Source organism: Mobula hypostoma, chromosome 18 (genome assembly GCF_963921235.1).
Source record: "Mobula hypostoma chromosome 18, sMobHyp1.1, whole genome shotgun sequence".
In the NCBI taxonomy this organism is placed as follows: domain Eukaryota; kingdom Metazoa; phylum Chordata; class Chondrichthyes; order Myliobatiformes; family Myliobatidae; genus Mobula; species Mobula hypostoma.
The window spans coordinates 64,175,518-64,196,693 of NC_086114.1; the positions used below are offsets into that span (position 1 = coordinate 64,175,518).

At 47.9% G+C, this 21,176-nt stretch overlaps 2 protein-coding genes across 4 annotated transcripts in view; both read right to left on the bottom strand.

The window, feature by feature from the left end:
- The window catches only part of man2a2 (mannosidase, alpha, class 2A, member 2), a 70,977-nt gene extending 65,662 nt beyond the window's left edge, over positions 1-5,315 (bottom strand). The window contains exon 1 of the mRNA XM_063071032.1: positions 4,974-5,315. Within this exon, the coding sequence (XP_062927102.1) occupies positions 4,974-5,105 (132 nt within the window). The 5' untranslated portion in view covers positions 5,106-5,315. The remainder of the gene's footprint in view (positions 1-4,973) is intronic.
- Positions 5,316-10,724: 5,409 nt separating this feature from the next.
- Positions 10,725-21,176, bottom strand: part of fes (FES proto-oncogene, tyrosine kinase) — a 108,204-nt gene continuing 97,752 nt past the window's right edge. For all 3 annotated transcript variants that reach the window (XM_063071035.1, XM_063071034.1, XM_063071033.1), the window contains 2 exons: positions 16,506-16,628; positions 10,725-15,084 (listed from right to left, as the gene is read on the bottom strand). In XM_063071035.1, the coding sequence (XP_062927105.1) occupies positions 14,942-15,084; positions 16,506-16,628 (266 nt within the window). In that variant the 3' untranslated portion in view covers positions 10,725-14,941. The remainder of the gene's footprint in view (positions 15,085-16,505; positions 16,629-21,176) is intronic.

Here is a 21,176-nt window from a genome sequence, read left to right on the forward strand (position 1 = left end):
GCAGAAAGACTACTGAACTCCCCGCCACCACCTGGCTCTCATCACATATGAAGTGCCAGTAGTGTTATACTGTTTACTTTTTAAACTTGCGTCATAAATTCACATTAATTATTGATTTATTTGTGGTAATATTACTTTATTTATTGTGTATGAGAGTTTTATGTACTATGATGTGCACCTTGGTCCGGAGGAACGTTGTTTCATTTAGTGACATACGTGTGTACAGTTGAATGACAATAAACTGTGCTTGAACTTGAATCATACAAAAATAAATAAATGTAACAACTGATAGAGAAAAATAAATGAGAAACAAGATGACACTCAAGCAAAATAGCTGTGACGCTTAAACAGAGCCAAACCCCTACCTCTGTGACCAAGTCACTTAGAAGAAGAAATATAGGAAAATCTTACCAAAAGTGGTGGATTTGGCCCAGTCCATCACTGGTAAAGCCCTCGCCACCACTGAGCATATTTACATGAAACACTGTCGCATGAAAGCAGCATCCATCATCAGGGACCTCAGGACCCAGACTACCAGGTTCAGGAACAGTAATTACCCCTCAACTATCAGGCTCTTGAACCAAAGGGGATAATTTCACTCAAATTCACTTGCCCCATCATTATGTTCCCACAACCAATGGACTTCCTTTCAAGGACTCTCTTCATTTCATGTTCTCAATGTTTATTGCTAATTTACTTATTATTTCTTTCTTTTTGTATTTGTACAGTGTGTCTTTTGCATGCTGGTTGAATGCTCAAGTTGGTGCGGTCTTTTATTGATCCTGTTACGATTACTCAATAAATCCATAACAGAAGAGTACGACTGCAAGAAAATGAATCTCACGGTTGTATGTGGTGACATGTTTGTACTTCGATAATAAATTTATTTTGAACAGGAAAATCAAATGCACCCTATTACAAATAATTTATTTAATGAAAAAAGGATAAAAGGAAAAATAACCTTACAGGAAAATTAATTTCTTTTACCACTAATTTAGAAGCATTGTGCTCACTTACTTGAACTCTTACTAGAACATTGATATGAGTTGCTTCTGATCTCTGGTTTAATTTTTGTTGATGCATTTTCAGGAAGCTGCCATTCACCAGTAGCATGATAACCCGCTCCTGGCAAAACTATGCAGTCATTCATTATTTACTTGGAGATGCAGCACAGAACAGGCTCACCTGGTCCTTCGAGCCGTACCACCCAGCAACCTCTGATTTAACCCTCGTCTAATCACTGGACAATTTACAATGACCACCCAGCAACCTCTGATTTAACCCTCGTCTAATCACTGGACAATTTACAATGACCACCCAGCAACCCCTGATTTAACCCTCGCCTAATCACTGGACAATTTACAATGACCACCCAGCAACCTCTGATTTAACCCTCGCCTAATCACTGGACAATTTACAATGACCACCCAGCAACCTCTGATTTAACCCTCGCCTAATCACTGGACAATTTACAATGACCACCCAGCAACCCCTGATTTAACCCTCGCCTAATCACAGGACAATTTACAATGACCACCCAGCAACCCCTGATTTAACCCTCGCCTAATCACTGGACAATTTACAATGACCACCCAGCAACCCCTGATGTAATCCGAGCCTAATCACAGGACAATTTACAATGACCACCCAGCAATCTCTGATTTAACCCTCGCCTAATCACTGGACAATTTACAATGACCACCCAGCAACCCCTGATTTAATCCTCGCCTAATCACTGGACAATTTACAATGACCACCCAGCAACCCCTGATTTAACCCTCGCTTAATCACTGGACAATTTACAATGACCAATTAACCTATGAACCGGTAAGTCTTCGGATTGTGGGAGAATTCCAAAATTGATACAAGGCACACGATAGAAAAATGGAGATTTATTTCCAAGTTAAGATAGGGTACAAAGCACAGGGGTAACTACTGCTGGTGTTGTTCCTACACTCAGTGGCCACTTTATTAGGTACACATGTAAACCTTCTCATTAGTGCAAATATCCAATCAGCCAATCACGTGGCAGCACCTCAATGCATTAAAGCATACAGACAAGACTAAACATCAGAATGGGGAAGAAATGCGATCCAAGTGACTTTGACCTTGGAATGATTGTTGGTGCCATACAAGGTTGTTTGAGTATCTCAGAAACTGTTGATCCCTTGGGAATTTCACACAGAATAGTCTCTAGAGTTTAGAGACAATGGTGCGAAAAAGGAAAAAAAAAAATCCAGAGAGCAGCAATTCTGTGGGTGAAAATGTCTTGCTAATGAGAGGTCAGAGGAGAATGCAGACTGGTTCAAGCTGACAGTAACTCAAATAACCATGCGTTACAAACGTGATGTGCCAAAGAGCATCTCTGAACACACACCAATTCTTGACGAAGAATTGTCCTGACGAAGGGTCGCCTGAAACGTCGACTGCACCTCTTCCTACAGATGCTGCCTGGCCTGCTGCGTTCACCAGCAACTTTGATGTGTGTTGCACCAATTCTTGAAGTGGGTGGACTACAGCTACAGCAGCTGAAGACCACACTGGGCTCTACCCCTGGACCTAATAAAATGGCCTGAGTGTCTGTTCTTGCCATTTCATGAGTTTGTGAGGTGCTGCCTGAGTAGCCTAGGTGGGTAACTCCTAAGCATTTAGTAGACACATCAGTGGCACAGGGGAGATGTAATGTTTAGGGCCAATCAAAATGGTTGCTTTGATATGGATTGTGCTGTGCTTTGAGTGTTGTTGGGATTGTGTGGATGACTTGCAGATGAAGTCCTGGCTACAAGACCAAGACAGCCTCTGTTGTGACTGTCTTGTAGCTAATGTTTCCAGACAATGGTGACACCCCCCGCCACCATCTCTGTGCCTTTCATTACGGCATTATAGTGTGAGACCCTTCAGTAGCCTCACAATGTCAAGGGTTGGTTGTTGCTGAAGGCCATTTTGTGGCACGAATGTTACTTGCCCTAAATTAGACCATGTCCAAATCGTCCAGTTCTTCCTACTAGGTACTGACTGCTTCATTTGCAAAACAGGTTACAGATAGACTTAAGAGTTCGAGATACAACACAGCAACAGGTCCTTCTGGCCTAAGAAGCCCCCACCGACTAATTAACCTTTGGAATGTGGGAGGAAACCCACATGGTCATGGGGAGAACGTACAAACTCCTTATAGACAGCGGTGGAATTGAACACGTCACTGGCATTGTAAGAGCATTATGCTGTTTCGCTACCATACTGCTCCAGATAGATACGTGCGTTAACTGTCAGCAGACATCCCTAATACCGACCTTACAAGGAAGGTTGTCTTTTATTCTCAGATGAGCAACTCACACAACTTATTCTCATTGTAGATACAAATGGACAACACGCAAAAAAAAACTAGCATTAATTTCTGAAAATGCATTAATTTTTTTCATTAATTCACCCATAGAACATTCTAGAACAACATCAAGCCGATCCTGCTCTTTAATTTGAAGGTTCTCCAATTATTCACCTTACTCCACAGCCATTATCCAATTCTCTCTTGAAAAGGGCAAAAGGATCTGCTTTCAGATCACTCATTGCATAATCGTTACTGTGCACTACTTGCTGTTTAATAAACAGATTGTAGAGGCTTGCTTCTCAGTGAAAGCACTGAATGGAAGTATGGCAGACAGTGTTGGGCTCAGGCTGACAATGGGGTGCAAAACTACATGCCAGGGTCCTATATACTCGGTGCCAGGTCACAGAAGGCATCTGACGTTGGAGGGTGGCGAGAGTCAGAGTGCTCGGGTGGTACTGGGTACCAGACGTATAGGCTGATGCTGGGAACTTGGATGACAGGATACTGGTGATACTGGGTGCCCGGGGACACTGGTTGTTGGGGTTGTGGGGTAACGCCGGGTGCCCGGGGACATTGGTTGCTGGGGATCTGGGTACCTCTGGGTGCCCGGGAATACGGGATGCTGGGGATGTGGGGTGACGCCGGGTTCCCGGGGATAAGAGTTGCTGGGGATCTGGGTACCTTTGGGTGCTCGGGGATATTGGTTGCTGGGGATGTGGGTACCTTTGGGTGCCCGGGGTCATTGGTTGCTGGGGATGTGGATACCTCTGGCTGCCCGGGGATACGGGATGCTGGGGATGTGGGTACCTCTGGGTGCCCAGGGATACGGGATGCTGGGGATGTGGGTACCTCTGGGTGCCTGGGGATACGGGATGCTGGGGATGTGGGTACCTCTGGGTGCCCAGGGTCATTGGATGCTGGAAATGTGGGTACCTCTGGGTGCCCAGGGACATTGGTTGCTGGGGATGTGGGTACCTTTGGGTGCCCGGGGATACGGGATGCTGGGGATGTGGGTATCTCTGGGTGCCTGGGGATACGGGATGCTGGGGATGTGGGTACCTCTGGGTGCCCAGGGTCATTGGATGCTGGAAATGTGGGTACCTCTGGGTGCCCAGGGACATTGGTTGCTGGGGATGTGGGTACCTCTGGGTGCCCGGGGATACGGGATGCTGGGGATGTGGGTACCTCTGGGTGCCTGGGGATACGGGATGCTGGGGATGTGGGTACCTCTGGGTGCCCAGGGTCATTGGATGCTGGAAATGTGGGTACCTCTGGGTGCCCAGGGACATTGGTTGCTGGGGATGTGGGTACCTCTGGGTGCCCGGGGATACGGGATGCTGGGGATGTAGGTACTTCTGGGTGCCTGGGGATATGAGTTGCTGAGGATGTGGGTACCTTTGGGTGCCCGGGGTCATTGGTTGCTGGGGATGTGGGTACCTCTGGGTGCCCGGGTACATTGGTTGCTGGGGATGTGGGTACCTCTGGGTACCCAGGGTCATTGGTTGCTGGGGAAGTGGGTACCTTTGGGTGCCCGGGTACATTGGTTGCTGGGGAAGTGGGTACCTCTGGGTGCCCGGGGATACGGGATGCTGGTGACGCCGGGTGCCTGAGGCTGCAAGTGACAGCGTGCCCGCTGCATTGTCCTTACCCGTGGGAAGCTGACGCCGCTGTGCCTCCGGCCCGGCTCATGTTGTACCCGGTCCAGCATCAGGTAAAGCGAGAAGACGGCCACGCAGAAAATGGCGCCGCCGCACAGCGTCACCTGCTTCTTCAGCTTCATGTCGGAGCGCCCCGGGAGCCCCGCACTCGGCGGCGGCGGCGGCCACCCTGGTCTAGGCCTCTCGGTGCCGCAGCTCCATCCCCGACCCCCGCACAGCTGATGAGCCGGGAGACCCACCCCAGCACCGCCTCCTCCTCCCCGTCGCAACAGCTGGTTCCCGCTGCCTTTGTTAGGACCGGAGTAGAGAGAGGTTCGGACAGTGGGCGGGATCCACAACACCTCCTCCCTCCTGAACACGCCCCGCCATCGGCAGCACCGCGCCCCTGGCGGCGGGGAGGTCCAGACGGCTCACTGCGTCTCTACCGCCACCTAACGGCGGGGAGGTCCAGACCGCTCACTGCGTCTCTACCGCCACCTAACGGCGGGGAGGTCCAGACGGCTCACTGCGTCTCTACCGCCACCTAACGGCGGGGAGGTCCAGACCGCTCACTGCGTCTCTACCGCCACCTAACGGCGGGGAGGTCCAGACGGCTCACTGCGTCTCTACCGCCACCTAACGGCGGGGAGGTCCAGACCGCTCACTGCGTCTCTACCGCCACCTAGCGGAAAGAGCTATCAAATGCAGGTACCCGGGCGTCTCGTCACTGTTTCATCCCCTCCAACGATGCTGCCTGACATTCCTTCAGCACAGAATTAAATCGCCTGCCTTTTCATCGAAATTATGCCAGATGCCTTTTGCACCTCCCTGAAGTGGGGTGAGAACTCTCTATTTAATATCTCACCTGAAAGATGGCACCCACAAACATGCAGAACAGGAGTTGCACAGGAGTGCGAGGTTTTTTGCTTTTTGTCTCCGGAGTGCAGAATGAAGCTAGCTTAAGGGGTTTACTTATCGACAAAACAGGAAATGCTAGAAATAGCTGAATCTGCCACTCACTAATACTCTGAACTGATTCCATAAGCTGATTCCCTTCTTTCCGTTAGTCCTGACGAAGGGTCTCGGCCTGAAACGTCGACTGTACCTCTTCCTATAGATGCTGCCTGGCCTGCTGCGTTCACCAGCAACTTTGATGTGTGTTGACTGACTCATTATGTCCTAATGAAGGGTGTTAGCTTGAAACATCAACTGTATACTCTTTTCCATAGATGCTGCCTGGCCTGCTGCGTTCACCAGCATTTTGTGTGTGTTGCCACAAGCGAAAGATTCACTTTCAAGGACTCTTTACAACTTATGTGCACAGAATGTCTTTTTTTCTTGCCAGTTTTTGTTTATGGTTGTTGGTAGATAATATTGTACTTCTACTGATTAGGGATGGTCAGTATGGCTTTGGGAGGGGCAGATCATGCCTCATGAGCCTGATTGACTGAGGAAGTGACAAAACTCATCGATGAGGGAGGAGTAGTGGATGTGCTGCATTTAGATTTAGTAAGGCAATTGACACGGTTCTCCACAGTAGCCTCATTCAGAAAGTCGGGAGTCATGGGACGCAGGAAAACTTGGCTGCCTGCATTCAGAATGTACTTGCCCACAAAAGGCAGGTGGTGGTCAGATCTCAGGTTGCAGACTATAGATGTCCGTTCATCCCAACCCCCTCAGGGTCTCCACGCTATTTTGCTTCCCATTGCTCCGGCAATTGTGTCGAATTGGCACAAAGCGATATTACCCGGTGCAATAAGATGGACTCATGACCTCACAATCTGCCTCATTATCTCCCGGGAGGGGGAGAAGATGGCGGCGCGACGGCAGCGCGCGCGGCCACTTCGGTGATGATATCTGTTATCTGTCAAGTAGGGGACCGTGAACAATTCTGATTTGATGGAGACAGACATGAGAGCACAGAGGAACATCTGGAGACTTCTGAAATGCCTGCTTCACTGCCGCTGCTACTGTGTGGTAACCGGAATCTCTGGAGATGAAGGCCCTGAAATCCTTGGCTTTGCTTGTTTCGGCAGCCGGGGAGAGGTCAAAGGCGCTCGGGAGGCTGTATCGGAGAGGCTGGTCGGAAGCTCGAAGTCTTCGGACGGATGGACTCAGTGTCGGCTGTGGTCGGCTGCTTCCAAGGTACCGGCAAGTTGACGGTGCCTGGAGGTTTATGGCAGGGAGTTTCTCCTTTTGCCGCCTGCTATCGGGGACTCGGGAGTCGATCGACTCGGGACTTTGAGACTTTATTTACCGTGCCCATGGTCTGTTCTTTATCAAATTATGGTATTGCTTTGCACTGCTGTAACTATATGTTATAATTATGTGGTTCTGTCAGTGTTAGTCTTTGGTTTGTCCTGTTTTCTGTGATATCACTCCGGAGAAGTCTCGGGTGACTTCAACCATGTTACCGTTACAGGAAGTCATTCCTGCCTGTGGCCATAAAACTTTACAACTCCTCCCTTGGAGGGTCAGACACCCTGGGCCAATAGGCTGGTCCTGGACTTATTTCCATCTGGCATAATTTACATATTATTATTTGATTGTTTATGGTTTTGTATTGCTATGTTTGTGCTCAATTCTTGGTTGGTGCAACTGTAACGAAACCCAATTTCCCTCGGGATCAATAAAGTATGTCTATCTATCTATCTAGAAACATTGTATCATTTCTTAATGCATGTATGCATTTCTCAATGACAATAAAAGAGGACTGAGTGTTCTCATAATCTAATCTAATTATGATTTAGTGCCTATGGTCCGCCTACACTGCACTCTTTCTCAGTAGCTGTAACACTTTATTTTGCATTGTTATTGTTATACTTTGTACTACCATGGGGTGTCCATTCTGGGACAAATCTCTCACCTTTGGTCCCCACTGGACACTCAGCTTTCTCCTGTGGGACAGCGGCCACACCCCGGTACACCGCTTCCACAGGTGGGCTAAACCAGGTGAGAGTCGCCAGCGGCTTCACACCCTGGTGGGGCAGTGACATGCCTGTCCTCGCATTTGAACTCAGCTCCGGTGAACTGAGCGGCCAGGAAGGTGGTACGACAACCCGCCGCGGAGGGCAAAGGGCACGACGAGGCACACAGGAAGTCACGGCCACCCACTGGCCACCCAGGAAGACCCCAGTGGTGATGACTACTCGGACCGTTAGACCCAGACTTCCGAGATCGAGAGAGTGGAACCATCCCAGTTTGTTGTTCAGTCGTTAAGTCAAGTCCAACTCTTCGTGATCCCGTGGACCAAAGGGTCCACGAGGTTTTCATAGCAAAGATACAGAAGTAGATTGCCAGGCCTTTCTTCAGCGCAGGTACAGATACTGCTGCTGCCCAGGTTGGGACCCGGCTGGGTTTGAACTCACGACCGTCTACCTAGAAGTCCAGTACTGATACCCCTACACCACCAGCTGGCCCGTAATTCCCTTACAGGGAGGGAACATCGAGGGGGAGGGAAGGAGGGATCCCTTACAATAGCTCTATAATTTTTGAAAAAACCTCTCCCGCACAGGTTTCACTGTTGTCGTCGGATACGACAGGCAGACACCACTTTGTACAGTCGCAAAGCACTGAGTAACGATATGGTCTGTTCGAACAGTAAGCAAGACACGCTTTTCACTGTATCTCGATTCGTGGGACGATAATAAACCAGTTCCAATTATAGGACAAATCTCAGAGAGATTGTTTGGTGGGGGGAAATACTACTGTTCTTGCTTCCCACTCCACCTTAAATTCAATCCTGGCATTTCAGCATTACGATAAATCCGAAACCACTTGGTAGCCACACAAACTGTTCCAGTGTGGAAACCCGGCTTCGGTAAATAACAACACAAGAGATTCTGCAGAAGCTGGAAATCCAGGGTAACGTACACAAAAAGCCGGAGGAACTCAGCAGGTCAGGCAGCATCTATACAGGAAGGAGCGGTACGATAGCATGATGGTCTACAGTGCCAGCGACCTGGGGTCAAGCCCAGGGAGTGGGGAGGAGGGGGACTGGGGACTGCGGGGGTGGGGAGCGATACATAGATAAATGAATGGAGAGACAACATCTCAGGTCAGAGGACTTTTTCCCCCAGTGTGTTCAGTCTGAATGAAGAAACCACTCAGCACCTGAGTAGTTCTGGCATCAGTACTTGGGATGTCAGCAAAGACTGTAAACTCAGCCAGCTCCATCACGGGCACCAGCAACACCCTCAAGGACCAATGCCTTAAGGAGGTGGTGTCCATCATTAGGGACCCCATCACCCAGAACATGCCCTCTTCTCATTGCTACCATCAAGGTGGAGGTACAGGAGCCTGAAGACACACACTGTTTGCCTATCGCACCAACAGGTCAACAGAGGACGCCATCTCCACGGCACTTCACTCTGCCCTGACCCACCTGGACAGCCCCAACTCTTACATCAGAATGCTGTTCATTGACTTTAGTTCAGCACTCAATACTGTGATCCCCTCAGAGCTGATCGCCAAACTTCGCCAGCTTGGTATCAGCTCATCCCTCTGCAATTGGACCTTGGACTTTCTGACTAACAGACCCCAATCAGTTAAGTTAGACAACCTCTCCTCCTCCACTCTCACCCTGAACACCGGCGTGCCTCAAGGCTGTGTGCTGAGCCCTCTTCTGTACTCCCACTTCACCTATGACTGCGTTCCTGTACATGGTTCTAACTCCATAATCAAGTTCACAGACGACACCACGGTGGTTGGTCTGATCGGAGGGGATGACGAGACGGCCTACAGGGACGAGGTCCAGCACCTGGCCGTGTGGTGTGCGAACAACAATCTGGCTCTTAACACCCAGAAGACCAAGGAGATTATTGTGGACTTCAGGCATGCTAGGAGCCACACTCACGTCCCCATCTACATCAATGGAGCTGTAGTGGAGCATGTATCAAGCTTCAAATTCCTTGGTATCCACATTTCCGAGGATCTCACCTGGTCCCTGAACTCCTCCATCCTGATCAAAAAGGCGAAAGCTCACCTTTGTCCCAGGTTACTGATGGACTTTTACCGCTGTACCATTGAGAGCATACTCACCAACTGCATCTCAGTGTGGTATGGCAATTGTCCTGTATCGGACCGCAAAGCACTCCAGCCGGTGGTGAAAATTGCCCAACAGATTATCGGCACCCAGTTGCCCACCATTGAGAACATCTACCATAAACGCTGCCTGGGCAGGGCGAAAAGCATTATCAGGGATGCATCTCACCCTAACTATGGACTTTTTACTCTCCTCCCATCCGGTAGGTGCTACAGGAGCCTCTGCTCCCACACCAGCAGGCACAGGAAGAGCTTCTTCCCTGAGGCTGTGACCCTGCTGAACCTCCCATCACAGCGCTAAGCAGTATTGCACCCATATTGTACTGTCTCAGTACTTTTATATTTGTGTGCTGTAGCACTTTTTTTATTCACAGTTATTTTGTAAATAACACTATTCTTTGCATTTCTGGTTAGATGCTAACTGCATTTCATTGGCTTTGTATCTGTACTTGGCACAATGACGATAGAGTTGAATCTAATCTAATCTAAAACAATGTTTCTGGAACAGCTTCTTCCCCTCCACCATCAGATTTCAGAATGGACCATGAACACTATCGCGCTATTTTGTTTTACTATCTCTTTTTGCACTTACTTTATTTTTTTTTAGATATATTTCATATTGAAATTTTAAAAATTTATTGTGTTGCATTGTACTGCTGCAAATCAACACATTTCATGACATATGCCAGTGATGTTAAACCCGATTTAGTAAGGTCACAGTTGTGTTTATCTCGCCACACACTCCACAGAACCATTTTAACACCCGAGTCTGACGTTTAAAACACACCATTTTAAGCTTTATTATCAAGCAGCTGGCTGCAGTTTCCTTACACAGGGGCACGGGGTACACAAGGAGCAAATGTTTTGGCTCTGCATGTAGTTTCTTCAAATTTCAGTTAATGTTCCCATTAATTTGTTGCTGACATTATCAGACCTTCTTGGTGTAATTTTACCAAACAATTGGAAGACATCACTTTTCTAGATTTCAAAGTCAATACATTCAAAGAAAAAGTCAAGTACAAATACGAAGGCTCCATTCCTTGGACTGGACGAGAGAATGGGGGTGCTACTGGTGGTCAGATCAGGCCAGAAGCTTTGGGTATCTCTGCAGAACGGAGTATTGAAACAGTAGATCATTTGATCTGAGACCACAATTCAACAGGCTAGTGCACACGGGAATTTTACACAATTGGGTTGGAATTGTTTGGCAAATGTCCCCAAAATTAATTGCCCGACTGTGGAAATTTTTGAGGGCTCCACCATGCTCCAGCTACGTTGGCTCAACGTTAAACTGTGTGGTAACAGAGGCTGGCGCAGTGACCCAGGTTCAATTTCCGCCACTGCCCTGAGGGAGTTTGGCCATTCTCCCTGTAGCAGGGTAGGTTTCCTCTGGGTTCCTCCCAAAGTCAAGCAGGGTTAGGGTTAGTCAGTTGTGAGCATGCTATCTGGCGCTGGAAGTGTGGGGCGACAATGGTCCACATTTCAACCTCCTGGGATCTTGAGTTCTCCTTGCTGGCTCGATAGTGAGAGGCTCTAGGTAGGGACAGGTATATGCAGAAACTCAGGCTGCGAGAGGAGGAGGATTGGGTAAACTCATTCGCTAAATAAACACTGCTTTAGAAACGCAAAGCGAAGCTCTGGTGACCTCATCCCGGAGAGAGGAATGCTCCTCCATGGGCTACACTTTGAAAGACTGGCCAGGCCAGACGACTCTGGTGAGCTGCCGTCGGCAGCCTGTGCCCCAGTAGGGCTGACAGGCTTGAGGAGGAGGAGGAATATGCAGAAACTGGAGAGTAATTGGTCATGAGCACACAGAAGAGATTTAGCTTAATCTGACATTGTATCTGGTGCAGACACTGATAGCCTCTGTACTATGCCACAAGCAACCCTCCCAGGAGCTGGATGATGCTGGAAATGTCAGCACGTGAACAGGGAGTAGACCCACAGAGCTGTGTTACTGGCTCTGGCATCAGTCTGATCGTTCCGGGGGGGTGGGGGGAGGTTAGTGGGGATGCCCACTGCCTATTAAATGCTCCCTATGACAAGTGTTTCCAATAGCCTCTGACAACCAAGTCCAGCTCCTGGACTTCACATGTGGCTCAGTTACCAAGCCTAGGGGAACCGTTCCTGCTGACAGGAGAATGGACAAAGGTGGGTTACAGTCACCTTAAAACCAGTCACTCTGGGCAAATGAGGCTCGTCAGCTGTGGTTGGCAGCTCATCTAGCAAACAGAAAACTCTGATCTCAAACCTCCACTGCCTTGTGGCTGTACCCACTCATGGGGAAGGCTTCAGGAGTAAACCCCGAGGAAAAACCCAGAGCTGGAGCCCCAGCAGTGTGGAGAGGAGGAGCCTGCTGCATGGGCAACAGCTTGCCCTCCGCATCGTACAGCCCTGGCTTGTGTATCAACAGCTTGCCCTCCGCATCGTACAGCCCTGGCTTGTGTATCAACAGCTTGCCCTCCGCGTCGTACAGCCCTGGCTTGTGTATCAACAGCTTGCCCTCCGCTTCGTACAGCCCTGGCTTGTGTATCAACAGCTTGCCCTCCGCTTCAGAGGCCTAGACTAGATCAAACTGGGTAAAATGGTGGATTTCCTTCCCCCTGAAAAAAAGTGTCCCCTGAAGATCATGGAAATTAATACTGTCTTTTCACTTAGATGTTATTTAAATGAATTTAAATTTTCCTCAGCAGCGGTGATGTGATTCAAGTGGTCCTGGACTTGTAATACCAGCCCAATTACTGAACCACCTCACACATCCAACGTGAACCAGGCAGGCAGTGGCCCCATGGATAAGACTATCAGACACAATGAGGCCATTTGGCCCATTGAGTCTGCTCCACCATTCTGTCATGGCTGATTTACTATCCCTCTCAACCCCATTCTCCTGCCTTCTCCCTGTAACCTTTGACACCCTAAGCAAGAACCTATTAACCTCCACTTTAAATATGCTAATGACTCGGGCTTCACAATGACAATGAATTCCGCAGATTCTCCACACTCTGGTGAAAGAAATTCATCTCTGATCTGAGGGCTGTACCTTCTGGTCCCAGACTCCCCCACTATAGGAAACACCCTCTACACATCCACTCTGTCTAGGCCTTTCAACATTTGGGAGGTTTCAATGAGATCCCCCCCCACATATTCTTCTAAACGTCAGTGAGTAAAGGTGAGTCATTAGATAAGGAGTGAGATGGGGATGAGGAGGAGAGGATTGAAGTCTGCACCCTGGGTCAACGTTCCCTCTAATTTGTAATGACCAGTGTGCACAAACACCTTGTGTTGTGCAACTTTTTGCCCAGTGACAACAACATGTGCGCACTGAATTTTTAAGTGGACATAAACCTGAAGCTACTCTAAGGACAATAAACTACCAAGTCCAGTGTGTTGTTCATTACTTAAAGGAAATAAAATAACTGTCAATAGGAACTTTGATCTCCTCTGGGTTTGATTGTTTTCGCTCTTGTTCACCTGTACTCTCACAAAACATTCCGCTTTAAATGAACGAGCAGTTCTATTGCACTTCACTTGCTTCTGTGGAATTCAACACAGTGAATCAATAATTTCTTCAATTAAAACAGTATAAATAAGCCAGTTCGAAAATCATCACAAACTTCACGATATCAACACCATCTGCATCAGAAACCAGAAAAGGAAGTGTGATCGTGTACGATCGTGAAATATGCCAACAAGGTCAAGGGTGAAGATCTTTTGTGTGGAGTTTAAATTCCTTTGTGCGCTAGTAGCAAAAGATGTGTGTGCACGCAGACCTTACAGGGAGCATTGCTCTGGGTGAAGTGACTGAAAGAGACTATTCCCTGCACCCTCCAACCTAAGGGAGTTAGGATCACGAGACTGGGGTGAAGCCTCATCCAGTGGAATGACCCAGTTCTTCACTGGCAATGAAAGGGTGGTGTGACACCCTTTCATTGCCAGGGCTGGATTCCACACTGGGTTGGGGATTGGCCCTCCTGTCATGCTGCCCTCCAGTGTTCACTTGGTGAAAGACAAGCTAGATTGCATTCATCTGCGGCTGCACTTGCATGATATCAGGGACTGCTGTGGGATGCTCTTGCAGAAACATGGCCCCAGGACAACATCCGTGCACCAGCAATCTACAGGCCATGACACTTGGGGTTGTGGGCTATTCTTTTTTTGTAATTGTGTGTTTTCTACTATGATAATTACATGTGCTGTGTGCTGTTGGTTCTGTGCTTTGCACCTTGGCCCAGAGGAACACTGTTTCTTTTGGCTGTATTCATGTGCATAGTTGAATGGGAATTAAACTTGAACTTGAACCAAAGATCAGCAGCCACCAACCTATCATCCTGAATAATCACCTCGCAGGCTGTTTGCAGTTGCCTCGCCCTCTGTTGCCACACTGCCCGGGAAGGGGTTGGACCCCTCGTTAGGGAATGGTAGGGCAGCGATAGGTACAGGCAAACCCACACCGCTTCCTGCTGGCAGTCAGAGGAGGAAGAGAGACACAAGGGTAGTGTTGCTTGTCTGCCAAAGCCAAGGTTGAACCCAACTGCTGGCTTAGCGCAAAGACAGCTTCACATTGTGAATGTGCGGCTCGGGACACTGACTGACCGAGAGAGGAAGTATTACCCTCTCACAACATTACACAGGAAAAAAAAATTGCAATTACTTTACATGTGCATCACTAGCAAGACATACACAAGAGATTCTGCAGGAAATCCAAATCAGCAACACGGAAAATGCTGGCGGAGCTCAGCAGGTCAGCCGGCAGCTATGGAGAGGAATAAAGTGTTGATGTTTCAGACTGAGATCCTTCATCAGGACTGCCGACAAGAGCTTCCCCAAGACGTTAAGCATTGGAATGTTACTGTCCAGTCTGCTGGTCCCTGTGCACAGTGCACACCCACACACACACTCGGGAAACAGCTGACTGCAGAAAGCAGAACTTCCAGATTCACTTCCACTTCTTCCTGATGTTTACAAGTTGTTGGTGGATGGTGCTGAAACTCGGCCGTCTCTTCGGATCGTACTCCCAGCAGCGGGTCATTATGTTGTAAATCTCTTCTGGGCAGGAGTCTGGAGAGTCCATGCGGTAGCCTGGGGCAAGAAGCACGGCAAGGAAAGAAAGACCAAGATATTTACTTGTCAGGTGTACATCGAAAAAGATACAGTAAAATGCACTGTTTGCATCATCCACCACCAGAGTGCTTAGATGTGCTGGGGGCAGCCCGCAAGTGTCGCCGTGCTTCCAGCGCCAACGCAGCGCACCCAACTAGTCTGTCTTGGGACTGTGGGAAGAAGCTAGAGCACCTGGAGGAAACCTACGCGGTCACGGGGAGAACGTACGAACTCCTTTCAGCGGCCACTGTGCCTCAGTCTTACAGATGCTGTTGTAGGGTGTTAGACTAACTGCTACCGTACTGTGTCAGCCCAAAGTGGCCATCAGCTACAGGAGATTTTGAACCACGGCCAGAGCTCCCTTCCTCACTGTTCCCGAGACACAGGCCAGCAGGCTGCTGGAGGCCCAGGGACTTCGGTACAGTCCTGCCTGTAGCCGGAGTCAGAGCCCAGCAGTGGCCACCGGCTAAAGCTTCGGCTTTAGAATAAAACACTCCCACTGCTGGTATCATTCAGTCCCAGGGCAGGAATAGCACAGGTCAGACTCTGAGTGAAGCTCCCTCTACACTGTCCCATCACACACTCCCAGGGTCAGACTCTGAGTGAAGCTCCCTCTACACTGTCCCATCACACACTCCCAGGGTCAGACTCTGAGTGAAGCTCCCTCTACACTGTCCCATCACACACTCCCAGGGTCAGACTCTGAGTGAAGCTCCCTCTACACCTGCCCATCACATACTCCCAAGGTCAGACACAGAGTGAAGCTCCCATCACACACTCCTGGGATCAGACAAGAGTGAAGCTCGTTCCACACTGTCCCATCACATACTCCCAAGGTCAGACACAGAATGAAGCTCCCATCACACACTCCTGGGATCAGACAAGAGTGAAGCTCGTTCCACACTGTCCCATCACACATTCCCAGAGTCAGACACAGAGTGAAGCTCCCATCACACACTCCTGGGATCAGACAAGAGTGAAGCTCGTTCCACACTGTCCCATTACACATTCCCAGAGTCAGACACAGAGTGAAGCTCCCATCACACACTCCTGGGATCAGACAAGAGTGAAGTTCGTTCCACATTGTCCCATCACACATTCCCAGGGTCAGACACAGAGTGAAACTCCCATCACACACTCCTGGGGTCTGACACAGAGTAAAGTTCCATCCACACCATCCCATCAGACACTCCCGGATTCAGACACAGAGTGAAGCTCCCTCCACACCATCCCATAACACACTGCCAGCCATTGGAAAGCACAGGTCAAATACAGAGTAAATCTCCCATATTCCATGCTGTCATTTTTTAGGGAACAGGTGGAGACACAATGTTAATTATGTAAAATCCGAGAGTCTTGTAACATTCATAACATCGTTCTATCGTTGTGTGAACTCTCACCTTGTTCCACCTCCTCACGGGTTTGCTGATTCGTCATTGTTGGATAGGGGGTTGAGCCCAGTGTGAAGGTCTCCCACAGCAGTATACCGTAACTCCAGATATCACTCTCCGTGGTGAACCGGCCTGTGACGTAACCAACTCGGTCAATAAACAGAGGCAGACAGCTGGGCCTCCAGGCATTGAGCTCAGTGTCTTTCAACAGTTTTACACAGGAAACACAAATGCACTTCCCATCCTTCACATCTATATTTCCATTCCTATATTTCTAGTCTATACTTACGATCTATATTTCACTATTTTTCTATTCCTCTATCTGTATATCTATATTGTCTGGTTCAATGAATGAAAAAAGGGCTGTGGATGAAAGCTGGGTTTAAATAGGCTGCAGGTGATGTGTTGGAAATGAGTGGCAGGTGACTCCTGCTTACTGGATGGAGATTGGAAGGTGCCCGTCTGTCTATATTACCGTGTTTCTCTATTTCTATATTCTATACTTCCATTTTATTTAAATATTTCTATCACTATACAGTATTTCCATATTTCCATTTGTATACTTTGACTTCTAGATTTCTTCATCAGAAATAGATCAGGGACAGTATTCCACTCAGATGCACAGCGACACAGATTCTGCACCTGCCTGAACCGGAAGCAACACAGGAAATGCTGGAGAAACTCAGTCAGGCAGCGTCTGTGGAGGGAGACGGACAGTCAACATTGAAGGATCTGCGCCCGGAATGTCGACTGTCCATCTCTCTCCACAGAGGTTGCGGAGTTCCCCAGTTGTCTCATGCATTGCCTCACATTCCCCTCTATCTGATAAAACCAGGATACTCAGGTTGGAGACAGAGAGTTGATTCTCTCATTTGCAACTCTTCAGAGGAGAATTGCTTAGCACTTCCGAGCCCCTTTGATTGAGGAAATGCTTCCTGACCTTCATAAGACCATAAGACATAGGAGCAGAATTAGGCCATTTGGCCCATTGAGTCTGCCCCACCATTCAATCATGGCTGATCCTTTTTTTTCTCCTCCTCAACCCCAGTTCCCGGCCTTCTCCCCGTAACCTTTGATGCCATGTCCAATTGAGAACCTATCAATCTCTGCCTTAAATACACCCAACGACCTGGCCTCCACAGCTGCATGTGGCAACAAATTCCACAAATTCACCACCCTTTGGCTAAAGAAATTTCTCTGCATCTCTGTTTTGAAAGGATGCCCCTCTATCCTGAGGCTGTGCCTTCTTGTCCTACACTCTCCCACCATAGGAAACTTCCTTTCCACATCTATTCTGTCTAGGCCTTTCAACATCCGAAAGGTTTCAATGAGATCCCCCCTCATTCTTCTGAATTCCAGTCAGTACAGACCCACAGCCATCAAACGCTCCTTGTATGCTAACCCCTTCATTCCTGGAATCATCCTTGTGAACCTCCTCTGGACCCTCTCCAATGCCAGCACATCTTTTCTAAGATGAAGGACCCAAAACTGTTCACAATACTCAAGGTGAGGCCTCACCAGTGCCTCAGCATCACATCCTTGCTCTTGTATTCCAGACCTCTTTGGAATGAATGCTGACAGGGCATTTGCCTTCCTCACCACTGACTCAACCTGCAAGTTAACCTTCAGGGTGTTCTGCACAAGGACTCCTAAGTCCGTCTGCATCTCAGATTCCTGGATTTTCCCCCCGTTTAGAAAATAGTCTGTACATTTATTTCTGCTATCAAAGTGCATGACCATGCATTTTCCAACATTGTATTTCATTTGCCACTTTCTTGCCTATTCTCCTAATCTAAGTCCTTCTGCATCCTACCCGTTTCCTCAACACTATCTGCCCCTCCACCAATCTTTGTATCATTTGCAAACTTGGCAACAAAGCCATCTTTCCATCATCTAAATCATTTATGTACAGCATAAAAAGAAGCGGTCCTAAGACCAACCCCTGTAGAACACCACTAGTCACTGGCAGCCAACCAGAAAGGGATTCTTTTATTCCCACTTGCTGCCTCCTACCAATCAGCCAATGTTCTAACCATGTTAGTAACTTGCCTGTAATACCACGGGCTCTTAACTTGGTAAGCAGCCGCACGTGTGGCACCTTGTCAAAGGCCTTCTCAAAGTCCAAATATACAACATCCACTGCATCTCCTTTTTCTATCCTACTTGTAATTTCCTCAAAGAATTCCAACAGGTTCATCAGGCAGGATTTTCCCTGAAGGAAACCGTGTTGACTTTGTACTATCTTGTCCTGTGTCACCAAGTACTCCATCACCTCATCCTTAACAATTGACTCCAACATCTTCCCAACCACTGAGGTCAGGCTAACTGGTCTATAATTTCTTCTGCTGCCTTCCTCCTTTCTTAGAGTCGGGTAACATTTGCAATTTTCCAGTCCTCTGTCACCATGCCAGAGTCCAATGATTTTTGAAAGATCATTTCTAATGACACCACAAACTCTAACGCTACCTCTTTCAGAACCCTAGGGTGCAGTTCCTCTGGTCAGGGTGACTTATGTACCTTTAGGTTTTTCAGTTTTCTGAGCACCTTCTCTCTTGTAACAGTAACTACACTCATTTCTCCTCCTTCATACACTACAACATCAGGCACACTGCTAGTGTCTTCCACAGTGAAGACTGATGCAAAATACTCATTTAGTTCATCAGCCATCTCCTTGTTCCCAGTTATTATTTCTCCTGCCTCATTTTCTAGCGGTCTTATCTCCACTCTCATCTCTCTTTTATTTTTAACATACCTGAAGAAACTTCTACTATCCACTTTGATATTATTTCCTAGCTTGCTTTCATATTTCATCGTTTACCTCCTAATGATTTGTTTTTAGTTGCTCTGCAGATTTTTAAAAACTTCCCAATCCTCTATCTTCCCACTAATTTTTGCTTCGTTGTATGCCCTTTCTTTTGCTTTTACAATAGCTTCGACTTCCCTTGTCAGCCATGGTTTTACTATTTTACCATTTGAGTATTTCTTCATTTTTGGAATACACATGTCCTGCACCTTCCTCATTTTTCCCAGAAACAGACACCATTGCCGCTCTGCTGACATCCCTGCCAGCAGCTCCTTCCAATTTACCCTGACCAACTCCTCCCTCATTCCAGTGTAATTTCCCTTACTCCAGGGGTCCCCAACCTTTTTTGCACCACGGACCGGTTTAATATTGGCAAAATTCTTGCAGACCGGCCGACCGCGGGGGGTGTTAATCACAACCGGAATATCGGTGATAAGTCAACTGTAAGTCACTTATCGGTGGCTAATACACTCAATTTTGTTCTAAAAGGGTGTATCTAACAAATTTAATATTAAACACACAGCGCATATTTTCCTTGCATGAATATAGTGATAAGTCAATTATGTCATAAGGGGGTTCCTTATGTCCAGTCTATTCCGCAATTTAGTTTTCGTTGCATTCACTGCAGAAAACTCCGCTTCGCAGAGATATGATGTTGGAAATGGAAGCAATGTTTTCAGTGCTTTTGTGGCTATCTCAGGATATTCACCCTTGACTTTGATCCAGAATGCCGGCAGAGATGTTATGTTAAACATACTTTTCAGCCCGCCGTCATTTGCAAGCTCGAGGAGTTGATCTTCTTCCCGCGCTGACATGGATGATTCACCGGGGACATTCACAAATGGGTCACAGACCCATTCCTTTGCACGACTTGGGTCATTTGCGGTTGGGAAGTAACACTCGAATTCTGTTGACAGCGAAGACAGGTGTTCGCGCACCAGCTGTGAGCCTCAGGCTCTCCCAAATTCCCAGCTAATGTTGGGAACATGTCAAATATGCCCCTATCCACTCGCTGACCCCCCAGTTCCAGTTTGGCTGTGAAAGCTGACACTTTATCTGCCAACTTGAAGACAGTTGTCATTCTCCCCTGAAGTGACAAATTGAGTTCATTGAGCGGGTTGAAGATGTCACACAGATAAGCGAGTTTTGCTATCCACTCCTCGTCACTGAAGAGTACTGCCAGTGGTGACTTTCTTCTTGAAAGAAATTTCTGTAGCTGCTCTCTTAACTCAAAAACCCTGGCCAGGGCTCTCCCCTTGATAGCCACCTGACTTCAGTGTGTAAGAGAAGGCCTTTGTGCTCTGCATCCATTTCCTCGCAAAGCTGCTCAAACAGATGTGAGTTAAGGGCTTTTGCTTTGATGTGATTGATAACTTCAACAACGCACTCAATACACTGTGAAGATCAGCTGACATTTTTCGGCTGGCCAGCATTTCCCAGTGTGTGACACAGTGTGTAGACTGGCATTCAGGAGCAACCCCTTTGACTCGGGTAGTGAAACCAGACTCGCTAAGCCGTTCCAACAGCTGTGCTTCGATGTCCTCCGCTATGTCATCGATTCTCCTTGAGACTGTGGCAGCTGAAAGAGAAACCTGTGCTATTTGGAACAGCACACTTGGAAAGCGGTGAAATCATCGGACAAAGTCAGCATGGATTTGTGAAAGGAAAATCATGTCTGACGAATCTCATAGAATTTTTTGAGGATGTAACTAGTAGAGTGGATAGGGGAGAACCAGTGGATGTGGTATATTTGGATTTTCAAAAGGCTTTTGACAAGGTCCCACACAGGAGATTAGTGTGCAAACTTAAAGCACACGGTATTGGGGGTAAGGTATTGGTGTGGGTGGAGAATTGGTTGGCAGACAGGAAGCAAAGAG